We start from the raw sequence: 11,711 nt of genomic DNA on the forward strand, positions 1-11,711 counted from the left end.
GCATGCTGTCCTCTAGCCTGATTTGGGGGAGTGCTCTGAACCAGGACTGCCTCACCTGAGCTTTTCTGCAGGGCAGTGGAGATGGTGCTGACATGCTGGGAGGACAAGGCCTTCCCTGGGAGGGATGTGGTGCCCTTTGCCAGGGTGCTGTGTCTTACCTGTTGCTGCTGTGCCCTGAAGCCGGGGGAAGCCCCCTTCTCCTTGGGGCAATGTTTGTGTCCCCTGTACTGCTGCTCTGTAAATAAAGATTTGCCCTTGTGTACAGGAGGTGCCTGTGCAAGTGTCGGGAGAGCTGGGAGGGGGGCAAAGCACACAGATTTCATGCAGACCCTGCAGGGCCAGGAAGAACATTTGCCTTTTGGTGGGGTCCCATGTGCTTATGCCTTGGTGTCAGCTCAGTAACTAGGAAACCCTCACAGGAAAGTTCTTTCTTTGTTAAGATGAAGTGATTGCACTGCCCTCTCCCCCTGCTGTGTGTTACATGACTCGGCTGGGCCTGCGGGTAGCACATGTCCCTCCTGCCACCAGCCAGGGTGAAGGGGTTTGCCCTGCTGTATGTGGGTAGGCAGTGTGCACATGGGCACAGGCTCTCCGCATGCCAGCAGTCGGTGTCAGTGCTGCAGCTCCTGCTTTCATGCCCAAGAACAAAGAAGGGTCAAGAGTTTGTCAAGGGTAACCATCGTGTTCTGTGTGTGTGCGTCAGTGTAGCATGCACGCGTACCTGCACTTCTCCAGCTTGTCTCCACCACAGGTTTGTAGTCTGAAGCCACAGCCCAAAATCTGCCTCACTAGTGGTTACAATAGCCCCAGGGACTGCTTCATTTGTTGGCACTATGATCAAAGGAAACTGGAGCCATAGGGAAGGTAGGCCCGCCCTGGCTTCTCCACCTCCACTGCCAGAGTGGTGTTCATGCCTGGGTATAGCTGTGGCACTCAATTTAGACTCCTCATGCGTGTGTGCCTGCATAACCTGTGTTACCAGCTTCCTCCAAACACTAGCCAGGTTTAAAGCTAAACCGAGTCTTATTTAGCATGCCTTAAAGTCAGACTTTTACCTGGAAGACTAGAAACAGTTACAAAATGTAAATAAATTATAACATTAAGGCTTAGATTAAACTGTAAATTTCATTCCATACTGCTAAAGCATCTTTTTTAGCAGGTTCCCCTGGCGTGGGGAAGTACAAAAACTTAAGACCCCCAAGGAGGTCATGGTCTCCCTGCCTGGCAGATAATTTTTTTCCCCTTTATGCTGGAATAAATTATGCAGCTCCAGACCCTCGTGTGCACAGCAGGCAGGGTGTGGTAGCAAGGTTAACAGCTCACTCAAGTCCTGTCCCTGACAGCTAGAGAAGCCACCCTCCCCGCTTCCCAGCTGCAGAGACACACATTCCTGGGCAGCCCGGCTGCGAGGAGATGCCAGTGCCTGCTTGGTGAGTGCCAGTGGGAGGGAGCTGCCTGTGCACACACCGCACACTGCTCTGCTTCACCTACAGCATGGTGGTTTCTATATTTGTGATGCCAGCGTCCTTTGCCATCGCGGAGAAGACACCCTGCTTCTTGAGCAGCTCCTCGGGGCTGTCGTATTCCACAATCCTCCCGGCCTGCAGCACCATCACCCTGGCAGCAGGGAATGAGAAGGCCTGAGCTCCTGGGATCCCAGCCAATAGCACTGGTGGCACCAGCACTACAGCCCCACCGACCTTCACTCCTACTATCACGTTTTGTGGTTCACCTCCCAACACTGAGGTGAGGGCACAGCTTGCCTCCCTGTGTTGGCAGGGTGACACACATGAGTTGTCAACAACTCCTCTATGGCCTATCACTGAAAAGAAGGATCCAAAAAAATGTTTCTCCCTACAAAGGCATAACTACTGCATGGCCACCCTTCCCATCCCTCTATTTTACTTTCCTAGAAGCTCTGTATATTGCTGTCCCAGGCACTGCATCCACCCTTGCCTTTCTGGCTGCATCCTTGCTTATGCTGCCAGCCACCTCTTTGTCCCATCCTAGGAAACCAGAGCCCCATTCCCCTTGCCTCATGGTACCTGTTGCTGTCCATGATGGTGTGGAGGCGGTGGGCGATGGTAAGGACAGTGCAGGCAGCAAACTCGCTCCGGATTGTTGTCTGGATTAAATGATCAGTTTCCAGATCTACAGCTGCTGTTGCTTCATCAAGGATGAGGATCTTGGCTTTGCGGAGAAGGGCTCGGGCCAGGCACACGAGCTGCCGCTGCCCAACACTGGGATGAGGCAGAGAACATCAATTACTAGGCAGGCACCAGCATGGCTTCTGCAAGCCTACTGCTACACACTGCCCTGACCCCAGCACCATGCCTGCCCAGCTCTCCCTGCCCCAGCTGATCATCTGCCACCCTGAGCACCACATCCCTCAGCATCTTGCTCTCTGAGCCACCATGGAAGCGTTGGTTCATGCTGGCCTCCTGATAGCCCTGACACCTGGGCCGTTTTCTCGCACCTTCACTCCCAGAAACTTATGTGCCCTCATCCCTGGACAGCCACTCTGCTGGAGGCTGCTGTTCAGGGTCGCTCTTCCCTGGGACCAGGGGAAGGGAGGGGAGCTGCATGTGCCTCTGCTCTTCCACTCACCTCAGGTTCTCCCCTCCCTCGCTCAAAAGATGCAGCAGCCCCTTGGGAAGGTCCTGCACATATGTCTTCAGGTGGGCCAGCTCGAGGGCCTTCCAGACCTCCTCATCTGTGTACTGGTCAAAGGGGTCCAGGTTCATCCGCAGGGTGCCAGTAAAGAGCACAGGGTCCTGCCAAGGGACAGCACTGTGTTCAGCCACTCCACAGCCACTCAGCAGGGGTGATGGCTCCAGGCACCCAAGTTTGGCCACATCCTGCCCACCCCACTGCCGGCAGCTGGGCAGAGGAGGTGACGACAGCATGCTCACAGGCCCTTGGACACCCCGCAGCACCCAGGGATGCACTAAAGGTGATGTGTAGCCCAGGGAAAAGAGCCTGGGGAGGCCATGCAGCAGTGGGACGTGGAAAGGTGGGGATCAGCTCACCTGAGGGATGATGGTGAGGTTCTGGCGCAGGTCATGGAGGCCAATTGTTGCTATATCCACCTCATCGATAATGATTGTCCCTCCAGCAGCCTCCAGCACCCGAAAGAGGCAGTTGGTAAGGGAGGATTTTCCAGCGCCTGTCCGGCCCACAACCCCAACCTGTGGAAGCAGGTATTTAGACCAGCTGACAGGGTTGAAGAAAACAGGCCAGATGCTCTCTATCTTGGTCTGGTAGGCTTTCCTGCCCTGCATCTGCGATCACCATCTCCTAGACTGTCTCCTTTTGTCCCTGCCCAGCAGCACAAGGCCCCAGGAGCTACATCCCATCACCATTGCTCCCAGCCCACAGACCGAAGCTAAGACAGAAACAACTTTAACACCATGTCACTATGGGAAGGGTATAGTGAGAGCAGAAGCAGAGAGGTCCTCACCTTCTCAGCACTCCCAATATTGCAGGTGATCCCTTGAAGAACCAGCTCCAGTTCAGGTCGGTAACGAACCTTGTAGTCCACAAACTGGATCTCACCTTTGCTGGGCCAGCCACGGGGTGGACGCTTTTCTGTCACCCATGGAGCCTGGAGGCACAGGAGAGTTCGTGGGTTGCAGCCTGTGATGCTGGCTATCATCAAGCTGTGCAGCAGGTGTTTGCCTGGTCTCCTCACCTCGTTCTTCACCTTCGTGTACTCATGTACCCGCTCCACGGCCACAATGTTTGTCTCCAGCTCTGAAGACGTCCGCACCAGCCAGTTCAGTGTTTGGGTTACCTGCATGGCAGAGCCCAGAGGATGCAGAGCTCAGTGGCACCCAGGAAACACCACCTTCCACTGCAGCTCAGGGACTCAGCCTGGGCATGAGCATTCCTGGCCTGGCCGCTAACTCTCCACTCCCCAGCCACAGCAGCCTCTCCCCAGCCCTTCAAAAGCTTTGCTGTAGCATCTCTGATCCACAGCAGGAACGTCCTCCTCCCGACAGCAACAAGCATCCCCCTGACACTGGGATGTGTGCTCCCCTGGCTCCATAGCAGCTCCCCAGGCAATGGGACACCCCAGCTAATCCCCTCTCCATGGATCAGAGCTGGAGGCAGGGCAGCATCCTGCAGCCAGCCCAGAGCTCCCAGAAACAGCCCTGCCCAGGAATAAGAAAAAGCTTTCATTGACTCACATTGAGGGCAGAGGAGACAGAAAGACCCACGATGCCACCTTCCAAAGTGCCCTTTGAAATCACAGCTAGAAGCGCAGAGAAGAAGACCACCAGGCTCCCAACAAACTCCAGACGAATGGCCAGCCACCTGCACCAGAAGAAGACAGCTGAGGGGCAGCAGGAGAGGTGTCTGCCTACACCCAACACAGGGCCCACCAGTGAGACCAGCACCCCACCAGCATCCCTGCACACCCAGCCCTGAGCCCAGTTCTGTACACGTGGTACCTGCACCTACACATCATGTGATTTGTAGCCAATTCTGCAAGCAGGTTGATTTTTTCCGACGGCCCCTGTGTCTCACACATAACCTCCTGTGCTGGTAATGCCATGAATCTGAGGACCCCCAACTGTACAACCCTCACGCACCAAAGTATCTACCCAGTAACACATCAACACCAGATACTGCCCCCATTGCAGTCCCACCTGGCCTGGAGCATCAGACCAGTCCCAGGACCCACCAAGAGCATCTCAGCCCTGGACTGCACATCTCACTTTGCCCAGGCTCTGGACACTTCTAGGGGGCCACACTCTGGCTTTCAAAATCACCCTAAGACATCTCCATCCCACAGATGGTGTCCCTATCCAAAGCTCCCCTAGTTCCTACACAGACTCTCGGTCCCGAGATAAAGAAGGAGGACTGCAGCATCTCAGGGACCTCCCTCAGGACCCAGAAGTCCCTGGGCAGAGGTGCTGCAGGCTGTGCTGTGGCATAAGGAGTAAAACTCAACCTATTTGAGACTATCCAGGAGTAAACACTTTTCTGGTTGATGTCCATGGTGCTCTCATTCTGCTGCAGGAACCGTTCTTGGTGTCCATAGGCCCGGATCACGGAAAGGCCTGACACTGTCTCACCAAAGTGTGAGTAGATGGGAGATCTAGTTACAGAGTCCAGGCGGCGTAGCTGGCGTGATGTGGAGACATAGAAGCGCTGAAATGAGGGACACAGCTTGGTTACCAACACAAAGCTCAGCAGCAACAAAGATACTGCTCTAAGCAGGGCAGAAGCTTCTCTCAAGCCCAGGTTACCCACCAGCACAAAATAGTAGAAGATGCTCAAGGGAATGATAACGAGAGCGAAGAATGGGGTGGCCAGGGAGATCATGAGCAATGTGCTAATGATGGCCATGAAACAGGAGAGCCAGCTGCGGAAGGACATGGGAATGGTCTCATCTATCGTGAAGATGTCCTGGAGCATACAAAGAAGTGGGGAGACGCAGTCAGTGACCCCAGGAAGAAGCCCAAAGGCTCCACATATACAGGGTTCCTACCTGTATTAGTGTTAGGGTCACAACCCCATTTAGGGCCACAGCTCTTAGCTTCAGAACAGCTGATTTAACAGAGAAGCTTTCTATAATATTCTCCTGTAGCACAGACCATCTTTGAGGAACTGCATCTTCATCTGGACCCAGGATGCAGGTGCAGGAATTGAGGCAGAAAGAGGGACAGGGCTGACCCCAGGTCCATGCAGGTGCACCCAGGTCTCCAGCTGGTGATCATCCCTCTTCTACCTGGGTACCACATAGTCCCTCATCTCAGAGTAAACCCAGCAGGCCCAGAGGCTTGATCTCATGAGAGATTTGTATTGACAAAAATCAACAGATGTTACCAAAGGAAGAAGTGGAGTTGCTGCACACTTGAAACTGCCAGTCTGTATTCTCCCTCCTTTCTTGCTTTCTCTTTGTTTTATGAGTCTTATTTACATAGCAAAGACTACATTTTGCTGAGAGTCCATAACCAGAAGGACAGCTCATTACAAAACATGACCTCTAGGCTCCTGCCTCTCTTGGTAATCTACTCTGAACCCTCTTCAGTTTTTCCATGTCCCTCTTGACCACGTGGCCCCAAAACAGGACACAGTATCCAGGTGTGGCCTCCATAGCACTGAGCAGAGGAGAGAATAACTTGCTGTGATCTGCTGGCCACTCTCGTCCTAGTATAGTCCAGGGTGTGGTTTGCCTCAGTCAGACTTGCATCCAACATGCCTTTCTGGTCCCTTCCAGGCCCCAATCAGCGCTCATCTGTGCAGTGCTTAACAGTAACAGGGCTATGCTACCACTGGATGCTCTCCAGACCTGCTAGAACAAACACCTTCTCCATGTTGGGGCTGTTCTCTTACCTTCGCAAATCTATTCATAATGCGGCCAGTCGGGGTTGTGTCAAAAAAGCTCATGGGCACACGCAGGATGTTGCTGAGCAGTTGCTGATGCATAACCCGAGAGGCCCGCATGGCACCGTGAGCAGACAGGATGGTTGCAAAGAGCAGGAAGAGAGCTGCAAGGAGATCACGGGGTGGTCATCACCAGCTCATGTGTGACACTGACCCCAGGCACCCTTTGGCTCAAGGGACACATCAAGCAGCTCCAAGCCAGCAGCTCTGCAGCAAGCCACTGTGATAGTCCTGCATCCCACATTCTTGGGAGGCCCCAGTAACCACGTTCCACCACAGGGGAAGAACGCTAACCCTTTTGGAAAGCCTTAGGCCCTAGGACTATCTCCAGACTGCTTAAGGACTGTGACCTTCAACCTAAGGGGGAAACACAGACTTCTTGGGGCAGTTTATGGTGGCTTCAGACTGATATCAGTTCAGCCAGGAGCCAGAAGGAAGGTAGCAGCAGCCAAATAAACACAATGCTGGGTGCCCTGCTCCTTGCTGCACTGCTGCCTGCAGGTCTTGCAAGCTGTATCCCTTCATGGACCACACAGCTGAGGTGAGCGGGATCCCCTGTGCTCCCACACTCACCTTGTGACACCCCCAGCGCCCCAAAGACACCAATCCGCAGGTCTCGCTGCTCCACGGGATAGGTCTGGTTCAGGTAACGCTGCGCATCATCAGTCCAGGCACTGAGCCACAGGTTGGTCCCCACGAAGGCAACGTACTGTCCAACGTAGCCCATGGCAACCCAGAAAGAATACCGCAAGCCAACAGCATGCAGGTACCGCAGGTACATGGAGAATTTCACCTGTGGACCAATTCAGGCCATCACTGCTGCCTAGAAAACCATGTCCAATGACACCCCAGCACAGCCTTGGGACTCCCACCTTGCCACCCAGAGTTCTCCCCTCCAACACCTTGCCCACCAGCCCCAGGCACCTCTGTCTCCTTCAATGCCTCTTGGCTGCAGTGAGGCCACAGAATGCCAGCACCGGCTTCTCTGAGCCACAGTCAGGGTCTTGTAGCACTGAGCCAGGGCAGCACAGTGCCCACTCCCTCCATCCTCCTCACCTTGCCGGTTTCCACAGCTTCTTTCTCAATCAGTTGCTGGCCTTTCAGCTTCCCAGGGGAATCATCCCGAGCTTTCTTCCAGGAAGTGGTGCTTCTTTTACTAAGGCTACAGGAAGGTGACGGGCACTGTTAGTCACGGGTACTGGATGGGTCCTTCTCTCCTGGGGGTCCCCCCCATGCTGCACTAGGACTCCAGTGCTGGAGCCCTCTGGGAAATAATGTCCTAACTGGGGCATCTTTGAATGAGTCCCGTGGAAGCCCTAAGCATTTGCAGCCATGAAATCATAGCCCTTGTCCCCAGAAGCAGAACCACACTGGCAGGAGTTTCAGGGAAGACCACAGAATAAGGCTGTCACACACTAATGTGAGTAAAGGCAAGATCAGATGCTCTTGATCCAGCCCAGCTGGTGTTGGGAGCAGATATGGAGGTTCCCAGCCCCTTCTCTGCAGGAATCCCCCCCCAGTAAAGTCTCCAGACCCCCAACTCCAAGGGAGCAGTGCAGGGGCCTGGGGAGAGAGCTGAGAGCTCAGGCGAGTCCCCACCTGCGACTGAAGTCTCTCTGATGGATGCTGGCCTCTCGCTTCAGGGACATGGTCACCACATCCTCAGGGCCCTCCTCCATGCAAGGCTCAACATCTTCATCACCCTGCTCTTCATTCCCAGCTAAAGCAACAGCTACAAGCACAGGGATGAGGGAAGGTAGGGTGAGGCACTGAGGGGAGAGCAGTTCCTATGCATCACACCTCTGCTTCACTCAGCTACTCCCCACACCCCAGGCCCCAGCTGTGTCCGAACACCATGTATTACACCTCCAACCCTGCTGCAAGCCCAGTACGGCAGGAGAAGGAAGAAACCTGTTGTACTGGAGGGACAACTGACAGGGACATAGGACTAAAGGCCTGCATGGAGGCAGTCCCTGCTGCTGACTTATCCCAGTACCACTGGTGAGACCTCAAGCAGAAATTTGTGCTAGTTTAGTAGGTGCAGGGTCTGGTAGGTCATGTCACTCCAGTTCAGGGGCATCTCTTTAAGCAGGTGGAGATGGGCCCTCTGGAGATAGACTGGGAATAGCCAGGCTCCAGCTGGACAACTGGGCTGAGCCCAGCCAGGGTGAGCATCCACCTGACCTGACACCACTCCTCCGCATAGTGTTGAGGGACACAGTAAAGATGAAACGTCCAACAGCATGTTTGGAATAAACCAAAGGACCTTTCTCACCCCAGCATCACTAAGGTATGGAGCTTGTTGCCACGTAAGATTATGGGACCCATAAACATAAATTAACTAAAAAAGGAGTGAAAAAATTCCTTCCAGTCCTTTGCTGGCTGTATGCGAGGGATGCAAATCTTAGGCAGAAAGTCCTTGTGCTGTTGATTGCCAGAAGCTGGGAAGGATTCACAGGAGCCACCACTGGGGCCCGGGGTGGGCAGAGACAGGTCAGACTGCCAGATCAGGTCTTGGGGTTTTCATAACCCCAAGACACACACACAGACCCTCTAACTGCCGCAGCCCCGTTGTGTGCCCCGTACCTGTGGTATTATCCTTTGAAGCATCCTCCTCCTGGCTGCCATACAAGTTCAGGAACTGGGCAAAGGCCCCCCTGTTTGCAAGCAGGGTGCTGTAGGAGCCGTGCTCAGACACTGCTCCTGCCACCAGCACCACGATGTTATCGACTTGGGGCAGGAAACTGATACCGTGCGTCACCAAGATCCGTGTCTGCAACAAAGCGGTTGCAGGGTAGTAAGCATCAGGGCACCCCTCGCCCCCCAGCCATGGGCCTGCAGGCTCTTCATTCCCTACTTGAGGACCTCTCTGTTTATCAATGCCTGGCTGTGGGGACATGGGGCACACCTCTGGGGACCCATGAGGCCTCTCCTGCCTGCTGCAGCCCCACGTGAAAGCCACAGAACCCCTCTCTGTCCCAAGCAAGCAACCTCAGCCTTCCCTGGATGGTCAACAACATGCCAGTGCCACTCCTGCCTGGCCTGGGGTGGGGAGGAGGGCACAGATGCTCACCTTCTTTTGCAGCAGCCCTTTTGGCCCCAGCACATGCTCGAAGAGGTACTTGCCAACATGAGCATCCACGGCAGACAACGGGTCATCCAGGACATAGATGTCTGCGTTGCTGTACACTGCCCGGGCCAGGCTGACTCGCTGCTTCTGGCCCCCGCTCAGGTTAATGCCCTGGGAGGGAAGGGACCTCTCTGAGCCCTGGGCTGGCACAGGACAACAGCTCTGTCCTCTGCTGTGGGTGCTACGGGAAACCCATAGTGCCCAGGGCTGATACCTTCTCTCCAATCTCTGTCTGGTCCCCCGCGGGCAGCAGCTCCAGGTCTGGAAGGAGGGCACAGGCCTTGATGACCTGCTGATACCTGGGTTCATCCAGTTCTGACCCAAAAAGGATGTTGTCTTTCAATGTGGCATTCTGGATCCAGGCCTGCTGGGGGACGTAGGCCAGCGAGCCCTGGGAAGAGAGGCACAAGAACACTGCCATCTTCTGCAGCTTGTCGTTGCCCCGAGCTACCACTCCAGGACCTGTCCTGCCCTGCTGCCTCCCCGCTGAGCCCCCAGGCAGCCCCACAGCCCCCCACACCAGCCAGCTCCTCTCACCTGGATGTTGATGTGTCCCTTGATATTCTCCATCTCCCCAAGCATGGCTGACACCAGCGAAGATTTGCCTGAGCCCACAGCCCCCACCACAGCCACCAGGCTCCCAGGTGCGATGTCCAGGGTAACGCTGCAAAGACGTGAGGGCTGGGGAAGCAGCACTGCCGGGCCACCCGCCGGCTCCTGCACAGGACCAGCGGGAAGCAGTGTCTCTGGGGCCCTCGCCGCTAGCAGCACTGAGCGAGGTGACTGCCATCCCCAGCTAACACCACAGGAAGACTCCCTCTCTCCAGCCACCTGCCCCGAACGTGGCGCACAGCACTCACTCTCTTATGGCAGCGTTGCTGTCCTGCTCCCAGGCAAAGGTGGCCTCCGAGAAACGCACAGCACTGCCTGTCCACAAGCAGTGTCTCTGGGGCCCTCGCCGCTAGCAGCACTGAGCGAGGTGACTGCCATCCCCAGCTAACACCACAGGAAGACTCCCTCTCTCCAGCCATCTGCCCCGAACGTGGCGCACAGCACTCACTCTCTTATGGCAGCGTTGCTGTCCTGCTCCCAGGCAAAGGTGGCCTCCGAGAAACGCACAGCACTGCCTGTCCACAGAGAGCCATCCCTCAGGGCTGGGCCAGCCTGTGACCCACAGGGACTAAGCCGGACGTTCACCTACCTGCAATGGGATCGTGGTGGATAGCTGAGGTGTCCAGGTCTTCTCCGCCCAGGTAGCGCTCCAGCCTTGCAGTCGACACGTTGGTCTGCCATGGCAGAAAGAGGATGGCATGTGGGCATGGGGTGCGGCCGGGTGGGCTGGCAGGAGCCCCGTAAGCAGAGCACCTCATCCACACAGCCCCCACCCAAGCACCAGCCCCAACCTCTGAGCCCCAAGCCTGTGTCCCGTATGAGAGTCCTGTCCCGCTCCACTGCCAGCAGAGTCCTGTGCACTGACCCCTGGGTGCCCAACACCCTGGTCCATCACACACCAACCCATGTGCTGGTTTGGGCAGAGGTATCATGAAATCCCCCTGCACCCCCTGCCCTATGTGAGGGCTGACCTGCACCAGGGAAGAGAGGACCAAGGGCAGCATGGCCATGGGGAAGCGCAGCACATTGAAGAGGGAGATGGCAGTAAAGGCCTTCTGTGCATCCAGGACGTTGTTCTCATCCACCAGCACGTAGACTGCAAAGCTGGCCAGGGAGACCTAGGACAGATAGCCAGGAAAGCCACCATCAGTGTGGTTCTGTGCAGCCCAGCCCCTCATGCTCTCCTAAGGCCTCAGCAGTGCCTTCACACTGGGGACCTGTTCTCCCCCTGCTTCCCTTCTCCTTTGGGCCCCGTCTCACCAGTCTGATGGGACCCCTTTCTAACCATGGCTCTCTGGCCAGCAGCCAGGACTATACTTTTCCGGTCCCCTTGGACACAGCCCAACCCCAGCTCTGAGGATGGTGCAGCCCTCCCCAGACCCACTGGCACTCACAAGGAAGGGAGCACACGTGAACACGAAGATAGAGATTGACTGCAGGTAACCGAAGTTCACCAAGTTCTTGAGCTCACGTGCCCGGATCTCATTGACTTGCTTCTCAAATGAAGGCTCCCAGGCAAAAAGTTTCAGGATCTGTGGGATGAGCAGAGTGAGTGGGTGCTGGACTCACAGGA

The 11,711-nt window shown here is 55.7% G+C and overlaps 1 protein-coding gene across 1 annotated transcript in view; it reads right to left on the reverse strand.

Moving 5' to 3' along the window:
* ABCC2 (ATP-binding cassette, sub-family C (CFTR/MRP), member 2) overlaps window positions 1-11,711 on the reverse strand; it is a 19,152-nt gene continuing 7,441 nt past the window's right edge. The window contains 22 exon segments of the mRNA XM_010294140.1: window positions 1-12; window positions 1,473-1,617; window positions 2,046-2,240; window positions 2,608-2,774; window positions 3,030-3,188; window positions 3,461-3,604; window positions 3,692-3,793; window positions 4,191-4,317; window positions 4,958-5,157; window positions 5,260-5,415; window positions 6,346-6,500; window positions 6,970-7,189; window positions 7,453-7,594; window positions 7,996-8,116; window positions 8,983-9,169; window positions 9,470-9,637; window positions 9,741-9,917; window positions 10,064-10,190; window positions 10,587-10,653; window positions 10,728-10,812; window positions 11,110-11,256; window positions 11,533-11,670. Coding sequence (XP_010292442.1) covers window positions 1,488-1,617; window positions 2,046-2,240; window positions 2,608-2,774; window positions 3,030-3,188; window positions 3,461-3,604; window positions 3,692-3,793; window positions 4,191-4,317; window positions 4,958-5,157; window positions 5,260-5,415; window positions 6,346-6,500; window positions 6,970-7,189; window positions 7,453-7,594; window positions 7,996-8,116; window positions 8,983-9,169; window positions 9,470-9,637; window positions 9,741-9,917; window positions 10,064-10,190; window positions 10,587-10,653; window positions 10,728-10,812; window positions 11,110-11,256; window positions 11,533-11,670 — 3,114 coding nt within the window. The 3' untranslated portion in view covers window positions 1-12; window positions 1,473-1,487.

Source organism: Phaethon lepturus, unplaced genomic scaffold (genome assembly GCF_000687285.1).
Source record: "Phaethon lepturus isolate BGI_N335 unplaced genomic scaffold, ASM68728v1 scaffold36079, whole genome shotgun sequence".
Lineage (NCBI taxonomy): Eukaryota > Metazoa > Chordata > Aves > Phaethontiformes > Phaethontidae > Phaethon > Phaethon lepturus.